This window comes from Phyllobates terribilis, unplaced genomic scaffold (genome assembly GCF_046119375.1).
Source record: "Phyllobates terribilis strain yellow unplaced genomic scaffold, ASM4611937v1 Scaffold_1__5_contigs__length_1240528914, whole genome shotgun sequence".
Taxonomy (NCBI): domain Eukaryota; kingdom Metazoa; phylum Chordata; class Amphibia; order Anura; family Dendrobatidae; genus Phyllobates; species Phyllobates terribilis.
In genome coordinates this window covers 1,128,423,171-1,128,437,850 of record NW_027362761.1, presented here as the reverse complement: position 1 = coordinate 1,128,437,850, position 14,680 = coordinate 1,128,423,171, and the positions used below count along the sequence as shown (strand labels likewise).

At 45.4% G+C, this 14,680-nt stretch overlaps 1 protein-coding gene across 2 annotated transcripts in view; it reads left to right on the top strand.

The window, feature by feature from the left end:
• The window catches only part of LOC141161755 (uncharacterized), a 1,209,981-nt gene that overhangs the window by 173,922 nt on the left and 1,021,379 nt on the right, over window positions 1-14,680 (top strand). For both annotated transcript variants that reach the window (XM_073647047.1, XM_073647037.1), the window contains exon 4: window positions 9,043-9,108. In XM_073647047.1, the coding sequence (XP_073503148.1) occupies window positions 9,043-9,108 (66 nt within the window). The remainder of the gene's footprint in view (window positions 1-9,042; window positions 9,109-14,680) is intronic.

Genomic DNA, 14,680 nt, shown 5'->3' with positions numbered 1-14,680 from the left:
AATAGCGAGGTGACAGGTGGATTAATCGGCCAGCACAGTTTAGGATAGATTGGAGGGGTGCGAGAGTGGTAGAAGGGAGGCCACAGAGCATGAGCTTGTAGTAGTCGAGGCGGGAGATGTTGAGGGCGTGCACTGGTGTTTTTCTACATTCAGTTGAGGAATGTGCGGATCCCCAAGATACTCTGGAATTGGAGTCAGCAGCAAGTGAAAAGGGCTTGGATCTGACGTTTGAAGGACAGATCAGAGTCAAGCTTGCGGGACTAGGGAGATTGGGCAGCCATTCAATTTGATTGATAGGTCAGTTGGGGGGGGTGAATGAATATATCCATGTTAATTTTTACAAATCTAGCAGAGAAGAAAGATGACATACAGGACACACATTGTGGGATTCTGGTTAGTAAGGAGGTGATATCAGGTCCAGAGACGTAGATCTGTGTGTCATCAGCATAGAGGTGATACTGAAAGCCGTGAGACCATGAGCTGTCCCAGGCCAAAGGTGTAGATGGAGAAGAGCCTGGGTCCTACAACTGAACCTTAGGGGACACCGACCCATAGGGGGTGAGATGAGGAGGTGGTGTGTGAGTGGGAGACACTGAATGTCCTGTCTGTTAAGTATGAAAAGATCCAAGACAGGGCCAATTCTGTGATGCCGAGAAATGAGAGTCTGTAGTAAGATGGTATGGTCTACTGTGTCAAAGGCAGATGACAGGTCTGGGAGGAGGAAGACAAAGTAGTCTGGCTTGGATTTAGCAATTAGTAGGTCGCTGGTGACCTAAGTCAGGGCCGTTTCAGTGGAATAGTGAGGTCAGAAGCCTGATTGTAAGGGGTCAAAGAGGGAGTAGGAGAGGTGGGAGGACAGTTCAAAATAGACATGTTGATCCAGTAGTTTGAAGGCATAGGGGAGAAAGGAGATGGGGCGATAGCTAAACATAGCATGGGTTAAGGGAGGACTTTTGGAGGATGGGTGTGATCAAGGTATGTTTGAATCATGATGGGATAATGCCAGTTGTTAGTGACAGGCAGAAGAGGAGGGTTAGGCTTGGGATGAAGACTGTGGTACGATTTGGAATGAGGTGGGATGGCATTGGGTTAAGTTCACAGGTGGTGAGATGTGATTTGAAGAGTAAAGGTCATCTTCCATGGTGGCGGAGAAGCTGGTTTTGGTGGAGGAGAGTTGAGGCATTATGAGAGAGAAGGGGCTGTTAGGGTAAAGCTTTTGCTTAAAGTCCTATCTTGTCAATATTCTGCTTGAAGAATGAGGCAGTGGTACGACTTGTACTGTAGATGAGGGGCAGGAAGAACATGTGCTCCAGTAGATGACAAGCGCTGCATCAAGTGGCCTCTGCTCCTCTTCCTCCACCTTAACATCACACACCGTACAGTCCTCAGATGTGCCACCCCAATTACCCTTGTTTTTACCCACTTCACAACTCTCTAACTAGCCAACTGACTATGGAGTAGCAAAGATGGGCGAATCTGTAGACCTGTTCACATATTCTATTCCGGGGTATGAGAGGTCTGATCCAAAGCTTCACAGACTCAAGAGGGGGAAAGCATGTGTAGCGATGCCCAAAATTTTTTTCAGTTGATCCGGGCCCGGACGATAAGAATCCAAACCCTCGTCACCAGACGTAAACCCCTGGGGGTGGGCATGGATGGGTTGGAGAAAGAAATAAATACACACCAGAACATGGAGACCTAAACTAATATACAACAGGGGTTGAAGAACTAAACTACTAAACAGCTAAGGTTGGAGAATGAAACAAATACACACTAGAACATGGATAACTATAGAAAACATGGGTTGGAGAACTAAACTAATAAGACAACAGGGGTTGGAAAACTAACATACTAAACAGCTAGGGTTGGAAAACTAAACCACTACACACCAGGGGATGGAGAACTAAACCACTAGACACCAATGTGTCACTAGACAGCAAGTGTTGGAATCTCCAAGGCTTGCTGAACAAACCTCTGTATCTAACACTTCCTCAAGTGCTTCTGCATCCTCCACCTCCCCTAGGGCCTCCATCTGCGCCCTCAACCTCTGCCCTAATGAGGCATACATTCCAACAGTGCAAAGAGATTCCCCCCACCTCCGTACTGCGCAGCCAGGACTCACCGCATTCAGGCACTTTTCAAATTAATATGCCTTGGAAATCGCAGTCATACAGCTGAAGAGTTGTGGACAGTAGTGATGGGAGAGCACTAAAATGCTCGGGTGCTCGTTGCTCGAGTCGAGCACATTGGAATACTTGTATGCTCGACCCGATCAACGAGCCCAATGTAAGTCTATGGGAAACTCAAGCATTTTTCAGGCGCCTCCCCCCAGCAGCCTGCAGAGGGCCTAAAAATTGCCCAAATCTATGGGAACAGTGCTCAAATGGCATGGGAACAGCATGGGGAAGACCCCTGGAAGCATTTCTGACTCCCAGGTCACTGCTGTCATCAATGTTGTCAGAGGTATTATGCCACTTTTACAGACTCACAATAAAACATAGAAAAACGAAACAAAAATGGATTTTCCTGGGAAATATGTTAAGGAACATTCTTTCCAGGGTGATGACTTGTATATAAGGCAAAATAAATAACCAAAAACAAAAAATCTCCTCCACACCTTGGGCTATGTTCACACGTAGCATTTTTGATGCGTTTTTGCACTTTTGGATTGCTTTCAACCGTGACAAATGCATTCACCGGGAAATGTCATTTTAACATTTTACAACCTTATCTGGCCATGTAGTGTGTGAGACATGATCAGACACATCCTGTTTCATTTATGAAGGTTGGACTCTGAAAGTCACAAAGCATATTTTTATAGGGCCATCAGGCGGCCTTTACTATTCTTAAAGGGCCAGCAGTCGGCCCTCACTATTCTTAGAGAGCCATCAGCTGTCTATGCTTTGTTGTTCCCATGACTAAAGAGTGGGTCTCCTATACTGGTAATGCATAAGCAGTGAGTAGCAGGGCCCACCCAATACCCCTTTGAAAATTTGAACGCACGCCAATATCCCTTTGAAGAGACTTAGGGGAGGGCCTCCCGAAAACAATGTTCCCATTATTAGGAAGTGGGTCTCACTTACTGTTTGCCTATGCAGTGAATGCAAGGGCTGCCTAAAATTTGGACCTACTCCAATGCCCCTTGGAAGAGACGTAGATGAGGGCCTCCTGAAAAAAAAGTACCCATTATTAGGAAGTGGGTCTCCCATTGTGTTTGCCTATGCAGTGAATGCAAGGGTTGCTAAAATTTTGGAGGCACTCCAATATTCTTTGGAAGAGACGTGGAGGTCAGAGGGCCTCCTGAAAACAATGTTCCCATTATTAGGAAGTGGGTCTCCCATTGTGTTTGCCTATGCAGTGATTGCAAGGGTTGCCAAAAATTTGGAGGCACTCTAATGCCCTTTGGAAGAGATGTGGAGGTCAGAGAGACTCATGAAAAAATGTTCCCATTATTAGGAAGCAGGTCTCTCATAGTGTTGACCTATGCAGTGAATGCAAAAGTTTCCAAAAATTGGGAGGCACTTCAATGCCCCTTGGAAGAGATGTAGAGGGCCTCATGAAAATATGTTCCCATCATTAGGAAGTGGGTTTCCCATAGTGTTAGCCTATGCAGTGAATGCAAGGGCTGCCAAAAATTGGGAGGCACTCCAATGCCCCTTGGAAGAGACGTAGAGGGCCTCATGAAAAAATGTTCCCATTATTAGGAAGTGGGTCTCCCATAGTGTTGGCCTATTCAGTGAATTCAAGGACTGCCAAAAATTGGGAGGCATAAACATTTACCCTGGGGGGTATACATGAACATACTGTATAAAACATTTTTTTTACGGGCATCATAAAAACCCTTTAAAAAATTATGTGGGTGTTGCATCACGGACCACGGTCACCCTGGTGATATGGTGGTGGAGGATGAGGATGAGGAGAAGGAGGAGGACAAGAGCAAATAGCCAAAATCAGGAAGCGTATACCCATGTGTGGGTGTGAAAAGGTGCATGGGAATACACCTCCCAAAAAAAGACACTGGATTTGAGTTTATGTTACGCTGCTATAATTCGGTGGTGTTGAGAAGTCTAGCCCAATCCAGCCCTTGTTCATTTTTATAAGAGTCAGCCTGTCAGCATTTTCAGTTGACAGGCAAATGCACTTATCAGTTATAATTCCACCAGCGGCACTAAAAACCCGCTCTGATAAAACGCTAGCGGCAGGGCAAGCCAGGACCTCCAAGCCGTAGAGAGCCAGTTCATTCCATGTATCCAGCTTGGATACCCAAAAATTATAAGGCACAGAGGAATCAAGAAGGACGTTGGTACGGTCGGCAAGGTACTCCCTCAGCATCTTCCCAAACTTTGCACTCCTTGTGAGAGTACCCCGCGCCTCAGGGCCTGTGCGATTGGAGGGGCTGAGAAAATTCTCCCAGAACTTTGACAGTGTTCCCCTGCGTCTGCTGGATTGGAATTGTGTCTGTCTCGCCTGTACTCCTTGGTTGTCCAACAAACTGTGACCTCTGCCGCCAGCGTTTTCAGATGGGAATTTTTTTAATAGTTCCGTAACAAGGGCCTTCTGGTACAGCCCCATTTTTGTAGACCTGTCCGCCTCAGGAATAAGAGATAGAAAGTTCTCATTGTAGCATGGGTCTAGAAGTGTCACCAACCTGTAATGACTGTCACCCAAAATTTTGAGAATGCCAGGGTCATGGAAAAGGCAGCGTAGCATAAATTCAGCCAACGTGCCAGACTGCTAACAGGCAAGACTTCCGTGTCCTCACCAAGAGGATGACTGACCATGCTCTCCTTCTCCTCCTCCTCTCTGTCCTCAGACCATCCATGCTGAACAGATGGTATGACAGTTGTGGATGTAGTACCGTCTATAGCATATGAAACTAGCTCCTGTTCTTCGTCCTCCTCTTCCTCATTGTCACCCAATCCACGTTGGGATGAGATGAGGCTGGGCTGTGTGTAATTACCCTGTATGGTTCCTTTCTCCATGTCATCGTGCTCCGCCTGCAATGCATCCTCTTTGATTGTGAGCAGAGAGCATTTCAGAAGACAGACAAGCGGGATGGTGACACTAATTATGGCGTTATCGCCGCTCACCATCTTGGTGGATTCCTCAAAGTTTTGGAGGATGGTACATATGTCTGACATCCATGTCCACTCCTGAGGTCTTACGTGTGGAGTCTGAACTGAATACCGACGGCCTTGTTGATGCTGGTACTCAACAGCTGCCCTCTTCTGCTCACAAATCCTTCCCAACATCTGCATTGTAGAGTTCCAACTCATGGGGACATCACACACCAGTCGGTGAGCCGGAAGCTGCAAACGCTGCTGAAACATGGCACACAGGTGGCGTACTTTAACAAGCAGATCAGGCAGCGTCGGGTAGGATTTGAGAAACCGCTGAACCACGAGGTTAAGCAATGAGCCACAGATCTGCCCGCTCTTTCAAAGCTGTCCACAACTTTTCATCATTGTGCGGTTTGTCACCTAATCATATTAGCTTCAGCACAGCCTGTTGCCGCTTGGCCAAGGCAGTGCTGCAGTGCTTCCAGCTTGTGACTGATGTGGTCATTTCAGAGATGGAGGCTGAAGAGGAGGAGGCTGACAAGGAGGAGGTGCAGGAGCTGTAGACTGTGGGAGCAACCCTGATTGACCTAGGACCCACAATCCTTGGCGTCGGGAGGACGTGTTCAGTCCCAAGGTCCGACTAGGTCCCAGCTTTCACTGTTAACCCAGTGTGCCGTCAGTTAGATGTACCATCCCTGCTCACAAGAACTTGTCCACGTGTCCGCGGTTATGTGGACTTTCCCAGTAACTGTGTTGTTGAGAGCACGACTACCAAGGGACGGCCGCCCCGACATCAGGTTGCGGAATGCTTCCGTCTCCACAAGCCTAAAAGGTAATATTTTGAGCGCAAGCAGTCGCAAAATGTGGGAATTTAGTAGTGTGGCCTGTGGAGTGTTGGCTGCGTATTTGCCCTTGCGTTCCAATGACTGGGGTATGGACAATTGAACACTGCGCTGGGAAAAGGACGTGGACGTGCTTGCTGATGGTTCTACTTGAGAGTGTGCAATGAGAGGTACAGGGCGTGAGGCATCTTGCCCTGCGCCATGGACAGGGGATTGGCGTGCACGCACAACAGTGGAAGAAGCAGTAGTGTCACCCGCAGACACTGTTGCTGGACCCTGGGGTTCGGCCCACTTAGTCATGTGCTTTGCTGCCATGTGCCTAATCATGCTGGTGGTGGTCAGGCTGGTAGTTTTGCTACCCCTGCTGATGCTGGCCTGGCAGATGGTGGAAATGGCCTTTTTGGGGTTATCTGCAGAGTCTTTAAAAAATAATCAGACTCGGGAAGACCTAACAGTTGTACTGGCAAATTCCGTCGTGTTGGCATTATGAGGAATGCTTTCCCACCTTGTGTCTATGGCCACCACACTGCTTCTTCCTGCCTGTTGTGGTGTTATGCCTCTCTGCCCCTGTGTGCTGTGTCCTCGCTCTGTGTCCACCTGCCAAGTTGGATCAGTTACTATATCATCCACCACCTCGTCTTCCACTTCCGCACCCTGATCCTCCTCCTGACTTTCTGGCAATTGTGTCTCATCATCATCATCCACCTCTTCCGACAGTAATTGCACTTTACTACCTTGGCCTTCGTGTGACCGGGGCTGCTGCAATATTTGGCCATCGCTACAAGCGTTCTCCTCTTGACTCGCTTGAAGCTGGCTGGGCGAGAGGCCTCAATCTACAAATGGAAAAGTGAACAGCTCTTCAGAGTGTCCAAGTATGGGATCAGTTGTCTCCGGGCACTCGGCATGGTGGGAGGAAGGAGGATCAGGGTGAGGAATATGCAGTCCAGACTCACGGCTACTGAGACTTGACCGTGTGGAAGACTGGGTTGAGGTGGTGGTGGCGGCCAAGTGACTTTAAGCATTTCAGAAGTCTTTTCGGTGATATGTCTGACAGAGAACCATTCGTTAAATAGCAGGCCTGTAATTTACTAATATTATTCTACACGGAGACCTAGTGTGAATAGCTTCACCAACACACTGCAGCGGAATGGAAATTGAAGAAATGTATGATTTTAGAAGTCTTTTCAGTGATATGTCTGACAGAGAACCACGGCTTTATATTGTAGGCCTATAATTTACTAATATTATTCTACACGGACACCTAGTGTGAATAGCTTCGCCGACACACTGCAACAGAATGAAATTGGAAGAAATGTATGATTTCAAAAGTCTTTTCCTTTGTATGTCTGACAGAAATCCACGTCTTTATATTGTAGGCCTGTAATTTACTAATATTATTCTACACGGAGACCTAGTGTGAATAGCTTCACCGACACACTGCAACGGAATGGAAATGGAAGAAATGTATGATTTTTGAAGTCTTTTCGGTGATATGTCTGACAGAGAACCATGGCTTTAAATTGTAGGCCTGTAATTTACTAATATTATTCTACATGGAGACGTAGTGTGAATAGCTTCGCCGACACACTGCAACGGAATTAAAATGGAAAAAATTTATGATTTCAGAAGTCTTTTCAATGGTATGTCTGACAGAGAACCACGGCTTTAAATTGTAGGCCTGTAATTTACTAATATTATTTTACACGGAGACCTAGTGTGAATAGCTTCACCGACACACTGCAACAGAATGGAAAAGGAGGCCAATATTTTCCACGTTTAGTTCAAATTTCTGAATTTTTATCACTGTAATTTGGAACAGATCTGGCTTTATTCTGCAGTGAGCAGAAAAATTGTGTACTCCGGATTGCTTTTTAAGCAAATAACCAGGATTAAGATAAAAAAAAAAAATTCCCTGATATCTGGGGCTATGTCTAGAAATATCTGTAATTATTACAGCAGCAGCAGCAGACAGGATATTCAATGGACCCTCTTGTGCTGTATTATACACTGCAGTCTGCCACATACACTGCCTGCCTGCCTAGCTCTGATATATATATATATATATATATATGTTGTGGAATACCTAGACTAAAAGGACGTTCAATGGACCCTCTTGTGCTGTATTATACACTGCAGTCTGCTACATATACTGCCTGCCTGCCTAGCACTGATTATATGCCGCTGGATTAGTCCTCAGAAGGACTGTTGGTTCAGATGGATATAAATATATGTTGTGGAATAGCTATACTAACTATGAACAAGCAAATCTCTCCCTGACGCAGCAGCAGCTCTCCCTACGCTGCCTGATTCCGGAGTAGACTGTGACGAGCATGGTGGCGCCTGGTTTTATATACATCTGATGATGCTGTGCGGCCAGCTAATCACTGTGATGCCCACACCCAACATGACTACGGCATTACAGTGTGTGGCAAACAATCCCTGAATGTTCATTGGCTCTCTAAAGAGCACCAAACATGCAGAGAGGCGACCGGAGTTCCCGCCCGAGCAACCTGGAAATACTCGCCGAGCGCCGAGCTTGTCGAGCACAGTGATGCTCGGGCGAGTACCGAGCAGTGGTGAGCGCGTTCGCACATCACTAATGCTCGCTCACCACTACTCTCAAAAGTAAAATTGGAGGGTATGATTGGATTGAGGGTGTTGTTTTTGCTGAATAATTCCTTAACTTTCTATTCTTGCTAGGAAGCATTGCTGCAATAAAAAGATATAAATAGATAAAGTTTTAAATAGCGAGGTCTCAGCATTATGTATACCCATGTACTTGAAATTTGCAAATGATCTACTCCTCAAAATTGCTAAGATCAGTATTTCTACGCCTCTGTAAGATATGTAGTGCGATCTCTGCTACAAAATATAGGGTATGATTCTAATAACAGACCAAGTGGGCAGTGTGAAAACTGCAAGATTTAGGAGATAGCTGTATGGTAAAACAAAGTAATTTTATCAAAAACATTAACATACATTCAACATAAAACCCGATTTCAACAAAAGGTAATTTTCCCATTATGCATCCTCTTTAGGAAACATTTGTGTTAAACATCCACAGTAATTATTATATCATACTTTACAATAAGTAATAATATTGATATGATAAATAAATTCTATTTTGTTTTATGTCACAGGAGTTTCCAGACAATACATTGGTCAAAGATCTGGGAAACACAGACCTGCAGAATCTCCCAGTTGTGGTAAAACATTTTTTTTATTAAATTTAGCATTACATTTATGAAAGCATTTTTCCACAGAATGTGAATGTATAGAAAGGCTTTCATTCCACAATACAGTTTTAGTGAACACAACCGCGGCACATTGACTGACAGTCATGTCTGCACTGATACGCTGCACAGCCAGCTGTCATTGTGCTGGGGCATGCATTTAGCCCCTGCCCACTGTACACTGAGCAGTGACTGAAGCCGCTCTGGCTGCGTCTCTATGACTGAAAACGAAAGGCTGCTGGGAGGAATAAAGTTAATTTCTACTTGTAGCCGCACCCTCAGTGTAGTAGCTGCATACCTTTTAGAACACTATTAACCAGCAGAATAGCCTGAAATCTGCAGGTTAATAGTGTTTGGGAAAATGAAAGGTTCCCTTTAAGCAATTGTATAACTGTGTACATGTCTGTCAAAAAGACACTCTTTTGGCATACATTTAGTAATTTAAAATCTATAAACTTTTAAATGGAATTTGTAATGCCCAAAAACGCTATGTACCTGCACATGTAGGGTTAATCAGCAGGTACAGTGCCTTGAAAAAGTATTCATACCCCGTGAATTTTTTTTTTTTCATGTTACACCCACAAACTTAAAGAGGACCTATCACCTCCACACATACAGGTGCATCTCACTAGAAAATCGTTACAAATAGAGTTTGGCTTACAGCCAATGAAAACACAAAAGCCATTATCTCAGTAAATTAGAATACTTTATAACAACAGCTTGAAAAATGTTTTTAAAATCCGAAATGTATGTTCAGTAAATGCACTCAATACTTGGTCGGGGATCCTTTTGCATCAATTACTGCATCAATGCGGCGTGGCATGGAGGCGATCAGCCTGTGGCACTGCTAAGGTGTTATGGAAGCCCAGGTTGCTTTGATAGCAGCCTTCAGCTCGTCTGCATTGTTGGGTCTAGTGTCTCTCATCTTCCTCTTGACAATACCCCATAGAGAATTCTCTATGGGGTTAAGGTCAGGCGAGTTTGCTGCCAATCAAGCACAGTGATACTGTTGTGTGTAAACCAGGTATTGGCACTTTTGGCAGTGTGGACAGGTGCCAAGTCCTGCTGGAGAATGACATTTCCATCTCCAAAAAGCTTGTCGGCAGAGGGAGGCATGAAGTGCTCTAAAGTTTCCTGGTAGACGACTGCGCTGACTTTGGTCTTGATAAAACACAGTGGACCTACACCAGCAGATGACATGGCTCCCAAACCATCACTGATTGTGGAAACTTCACACTAGACCTCAAGCAGCTTGGATTGTGGCCTCTCCACTCTTCCTCCAGACTCTGGGACCTTGGTTTACAAATGAAATGCAAAATTTAGTTTGCATTACTTAGTGTGTCAATGACTGCCTTTTGGACAAGTTAGCAGTCTCGTCCATGATTGTGGGGCCTACTGAAACAGACAAAGGGACCTTTTTAAATGCTTAGGAAGCCTTTGCAGGTATGTTTTGTTAATTATTAAAATTTACTGAGATAATGACTTTTGAGTTTTCATTATCTGTAATCCATAACCATCAAGATTAACATAAATAAACACTTGACATAGATCACCCTGTTTGTAATGACTCTATATAATATAGGAGTTTCACTTTTTGTATTCAAGAACTGAAATAAATTAACTTTTTCATGATATTCTAATTTAGTGAGAAGCACCTGTAATATGGTATATTACAGTAAGGAGACTATAGATCTAAATGAACATGAAATAAATTACCTTTGGAAGAATTACTTGATTTATGAAATAAGAGAATCACAGTTTATAGGAGCTGCCATTTTGGGATTGGCAGCTCAGCCTGGTGTGCTCTGAGACACGCCCCCAGAGGCTGGTTGCTAGGCAGCGCCTCTGGTCATCAGTGTAGTAAACCTAAGGCTATGTGCCCACCATGCAGAAATGAAGCAGAAAATTTCTGCAGCGTTTCTGCATCTCCCTTGCTAGAAAAAACGCATGCAGATTGTGCATGCGTTTTTCCTGCAGAATACACGTGTATTCACATGCGTATTCACATGCGTTTACGCATACGGACTACAAGCACTTTCCAGGCGACAGCATCACTTGGAAAGTGCTTGACAACTAGGTCACACTATATAAATCCATGCAAACAGCACCATAAAAAATAAAGCTATACTTACCGATCCCCCGCCGCGTGTGTTGTCGCGCTCCTTCCGGGTTGCTGGCATATCGCGAGACAGCCTGCGGTCACATGACTGCGACGTCATCTCAGGTCCTGGAAGATAAGCGCTGCCGGCCGGCCCGCGAGAAGATAAATATAAACTTCTCTCCTCCAGAACTGGGTTCTATCCGCACATTGAAACGCATATAATCCGCGTGTACAAATGTACAGACACGGATTATGTGCGTCTCAATGCAAGTCAATGGCGGCAATTCCGCTGCGCTTCCGCAAAATTAAATGACATGCTGCGGATTTTTGAGCGCTGCAGAAACGCTGCGGAATAATCCGCAGCATGTGCATTGACATTGCGGAATGCCATTTAGGACCATGTGGTGCGGATTACCAAGAGTTTTTGATGCGTTTCCGCTGCGGAAATTCCCCAGCGGAAACGCATGAAAAACGCATCGTGGGCACACAGCCTAAGAATTCATTTATCAAATGGTCCAGTTATAAGGAGAAAATATATATAAAGGGGTCTTCTGTCTATATATACTATGTATAGAGCCAGAGAGAAGGCTACAGAGTAACCACAGCATGTATTATCCATATCCGTTTATAAAAAATTCACATTTACATCTCCTGGCTACATATGGAGCAAGTTGAATAATAGAGATGAAGCAGCGATGCAGTGGAAATAAGTGAAAAAGGTCGACTTTATTTATCCTGATCAGATGGGGGAATTAATTCTAGCTCTATCACGTATTTTTATTGAAGTGCTGCTTCCATTCTATTTTTACTATATTTGAAGGTTCTTGGCTGGTCACTGATATTTTTCCATATATCACTCTATATCTATAGATATATATCTCTATAGATGTATATATAGCGCTACTTTATGTAATTGCACATTGTGGTTGCACCCCTCTGTCTATAAAACACATGTATGCTTATATATGTAGCTCTCTCTTGCTATGTATATATATGTTTATGTGTGTATTTGTCATAGAGAGAGAAATACAAATATACCTGTGTATTATATATTACACAGGTATGTTTGTATATGTCTCTCTATAGAGAGGGAGAGCGAGCTACAGGTACACAAACATATCTATGTAATATATAGTACTATCTATAATATAACCGGGGATGTGTGTCTCTGTCCGAAGCCGCTATAGACTGAGCATGCTCAGTGTGGCACCATGACGACAATATGTCCAGGACAAGAGAGAGAGGAAGAGAGAGACACATTCGTGAGTACACCCCCCTGTATTATCAGTACATTATATATACAGCACACAGCATAAGTGAGTACACCCCCCTGTATTATCAGTACATTATATATACAGCACACAGCATAAGTGAGTACACCCCCCCGTATTATCAGTACATTATATATACAGCACACAGCATAAGTGAGTACACCCCCCCGTATTATCAGTACATTATATATACAGCACACAGCATAAGTGAGTACACCCCCCTGTATTATCAGTACATTATATATACAGCACACAGCATAAGTGAGTACACCCCCCCTGTATTATCAGTACATTATATATACAGCACACAGCATAAGTGAGTATGACGCGCCCCCTGGGACATATTCCTTTTTGAGGGGAATACCCGGCACCGGATCAGATGGGGGGTTGTAGTCTCCGAGCGGCTGTGACCCGGTCCCGTGCCCAGGGCGTCAAGCTCAGTGTGATGTGGCAGTTCTACAGATGTTACCAAAGTTCTTTTGTGTCGACTACGCCACCCGTTGTGATGCGGTCACTGTGGCCGCCGCTGCAGCAGGGTCCGCTGAGGCTGATGGTGGGTGCGCAGCTTGGTGGGATAACCCCCAACGGGAGGGGTATAGCCTCAGAGGGGACAGGCGCAGAGGATGGGGGTTGTGGTGGTGTAGTGCAGACGGCAGTGAAGACAGAGTCGGGTTGTGCAGTTAAGGGTGTTTACTTACTGCAGATGTTGTACTGGTCACTCCAGCTGCTAGTGACCACCCGAGCCGTGCTGCGTCCACCAGGTCCTGGATCCAGCCAACCCCCAAACAAGTCCGGAGCGTGGCCCTGAGCTCTCCCTCTGTCCTTTCTTCAGCCGTCCCCACCAGTGATCCACCTAGGTCCAGCTCCCTCGGGCCTTCTGTTGGGACACCCTTGGCCCTGGGTTCCCTGACCCTTCATGTGGTGTGCCTTCGGGGTGAATGTGGTGGGTGACCGTGACAGACACTGCCCACGGTCTCCGGTCTCTGGCTGGGGATTGTTTTTACCCCCACCAGCTTGGGTTCCGGTACCCTGATGCTGACTCCTCACCCGGTGCTCTGATTTGGGTTCTTGGGTCCCTTCTCTTCTGTGCTCTGGGTCTTTCTCTTTTCTCCTCTCTCACTCTGGGTCTTGGTCTTTCTTCTCTCCTCTGCTCCTGACTTGTTCTCTGCAGCTGACTCACTTCCTGCATCTGATCCTCTGCATCTGACCCTGATCTTAGTTGGTGCCCACCTTATATACACCCTCTATGTGTGAGCTCAGGTGACCAGCACCCAATGAGCTCCTATCTTTACCCAGGCTGCTCCCCCTATCTGCCCCTACACTACATGGGATGTACCACCCCCCTCCCACTCCAGCCAGGAACAGACTCGGTCGTACCTGCACATTTCTAAGTGGGAGTACCGTCGGTCTGTTCCTCGGAAATGGGATGTATGTAGTGCATGCAGCCTACCGAGCTCAGTTCCACACTCCATCCTTACCCGGGAGTGGAATATCACACCTCTGGGTTGAGGTGCAATACCCCTGTAGCAGCCGAATCCTCAGGGTGCTACAAGTACACCCCCCCGTATTATCAGTACATTATATATACAGCACACAGCATAAGTGAGTACACCCCCCCTGTATTATCAGTACATTATATATACAGCACACAGCATAAGTGAGTACACCCCCCCTGTATTATCAGTACATTATATATACAGCGCCCGGCAAAAGTGAGTACACCCCCCTGTATTATCAGTACATTATATATACAGCGCTCAGCGTTAATGAGTACACCCCCCTGTATTATCAGTACATTATATATACAGCACACAGCATAAGTGAGTACACCCCCCCTGTATTATCAGTACATTATATATACAGCACACAGCATAAGTGAGTACACCCCCCCGTATTATCAGTACATTATATATACAGCACACAGCATAAGTGAGTACACCCCCCTGTATTATCAGTACATTATATATACAGCACACAGCATAAGTGAGTACACCCCCCTGTATTATCAGTACATTATATATACAGCACACAGCATAAGTGAGTACACCCCCCCTGTATTATCAGTACATTATATATACAGCACACAGCATAAGTGAGTACACCCCCCCGTATTATCAGTACATTATATATACAGCACACAGCATAAGTGAGTACACCCCCCCTGTATTATCAG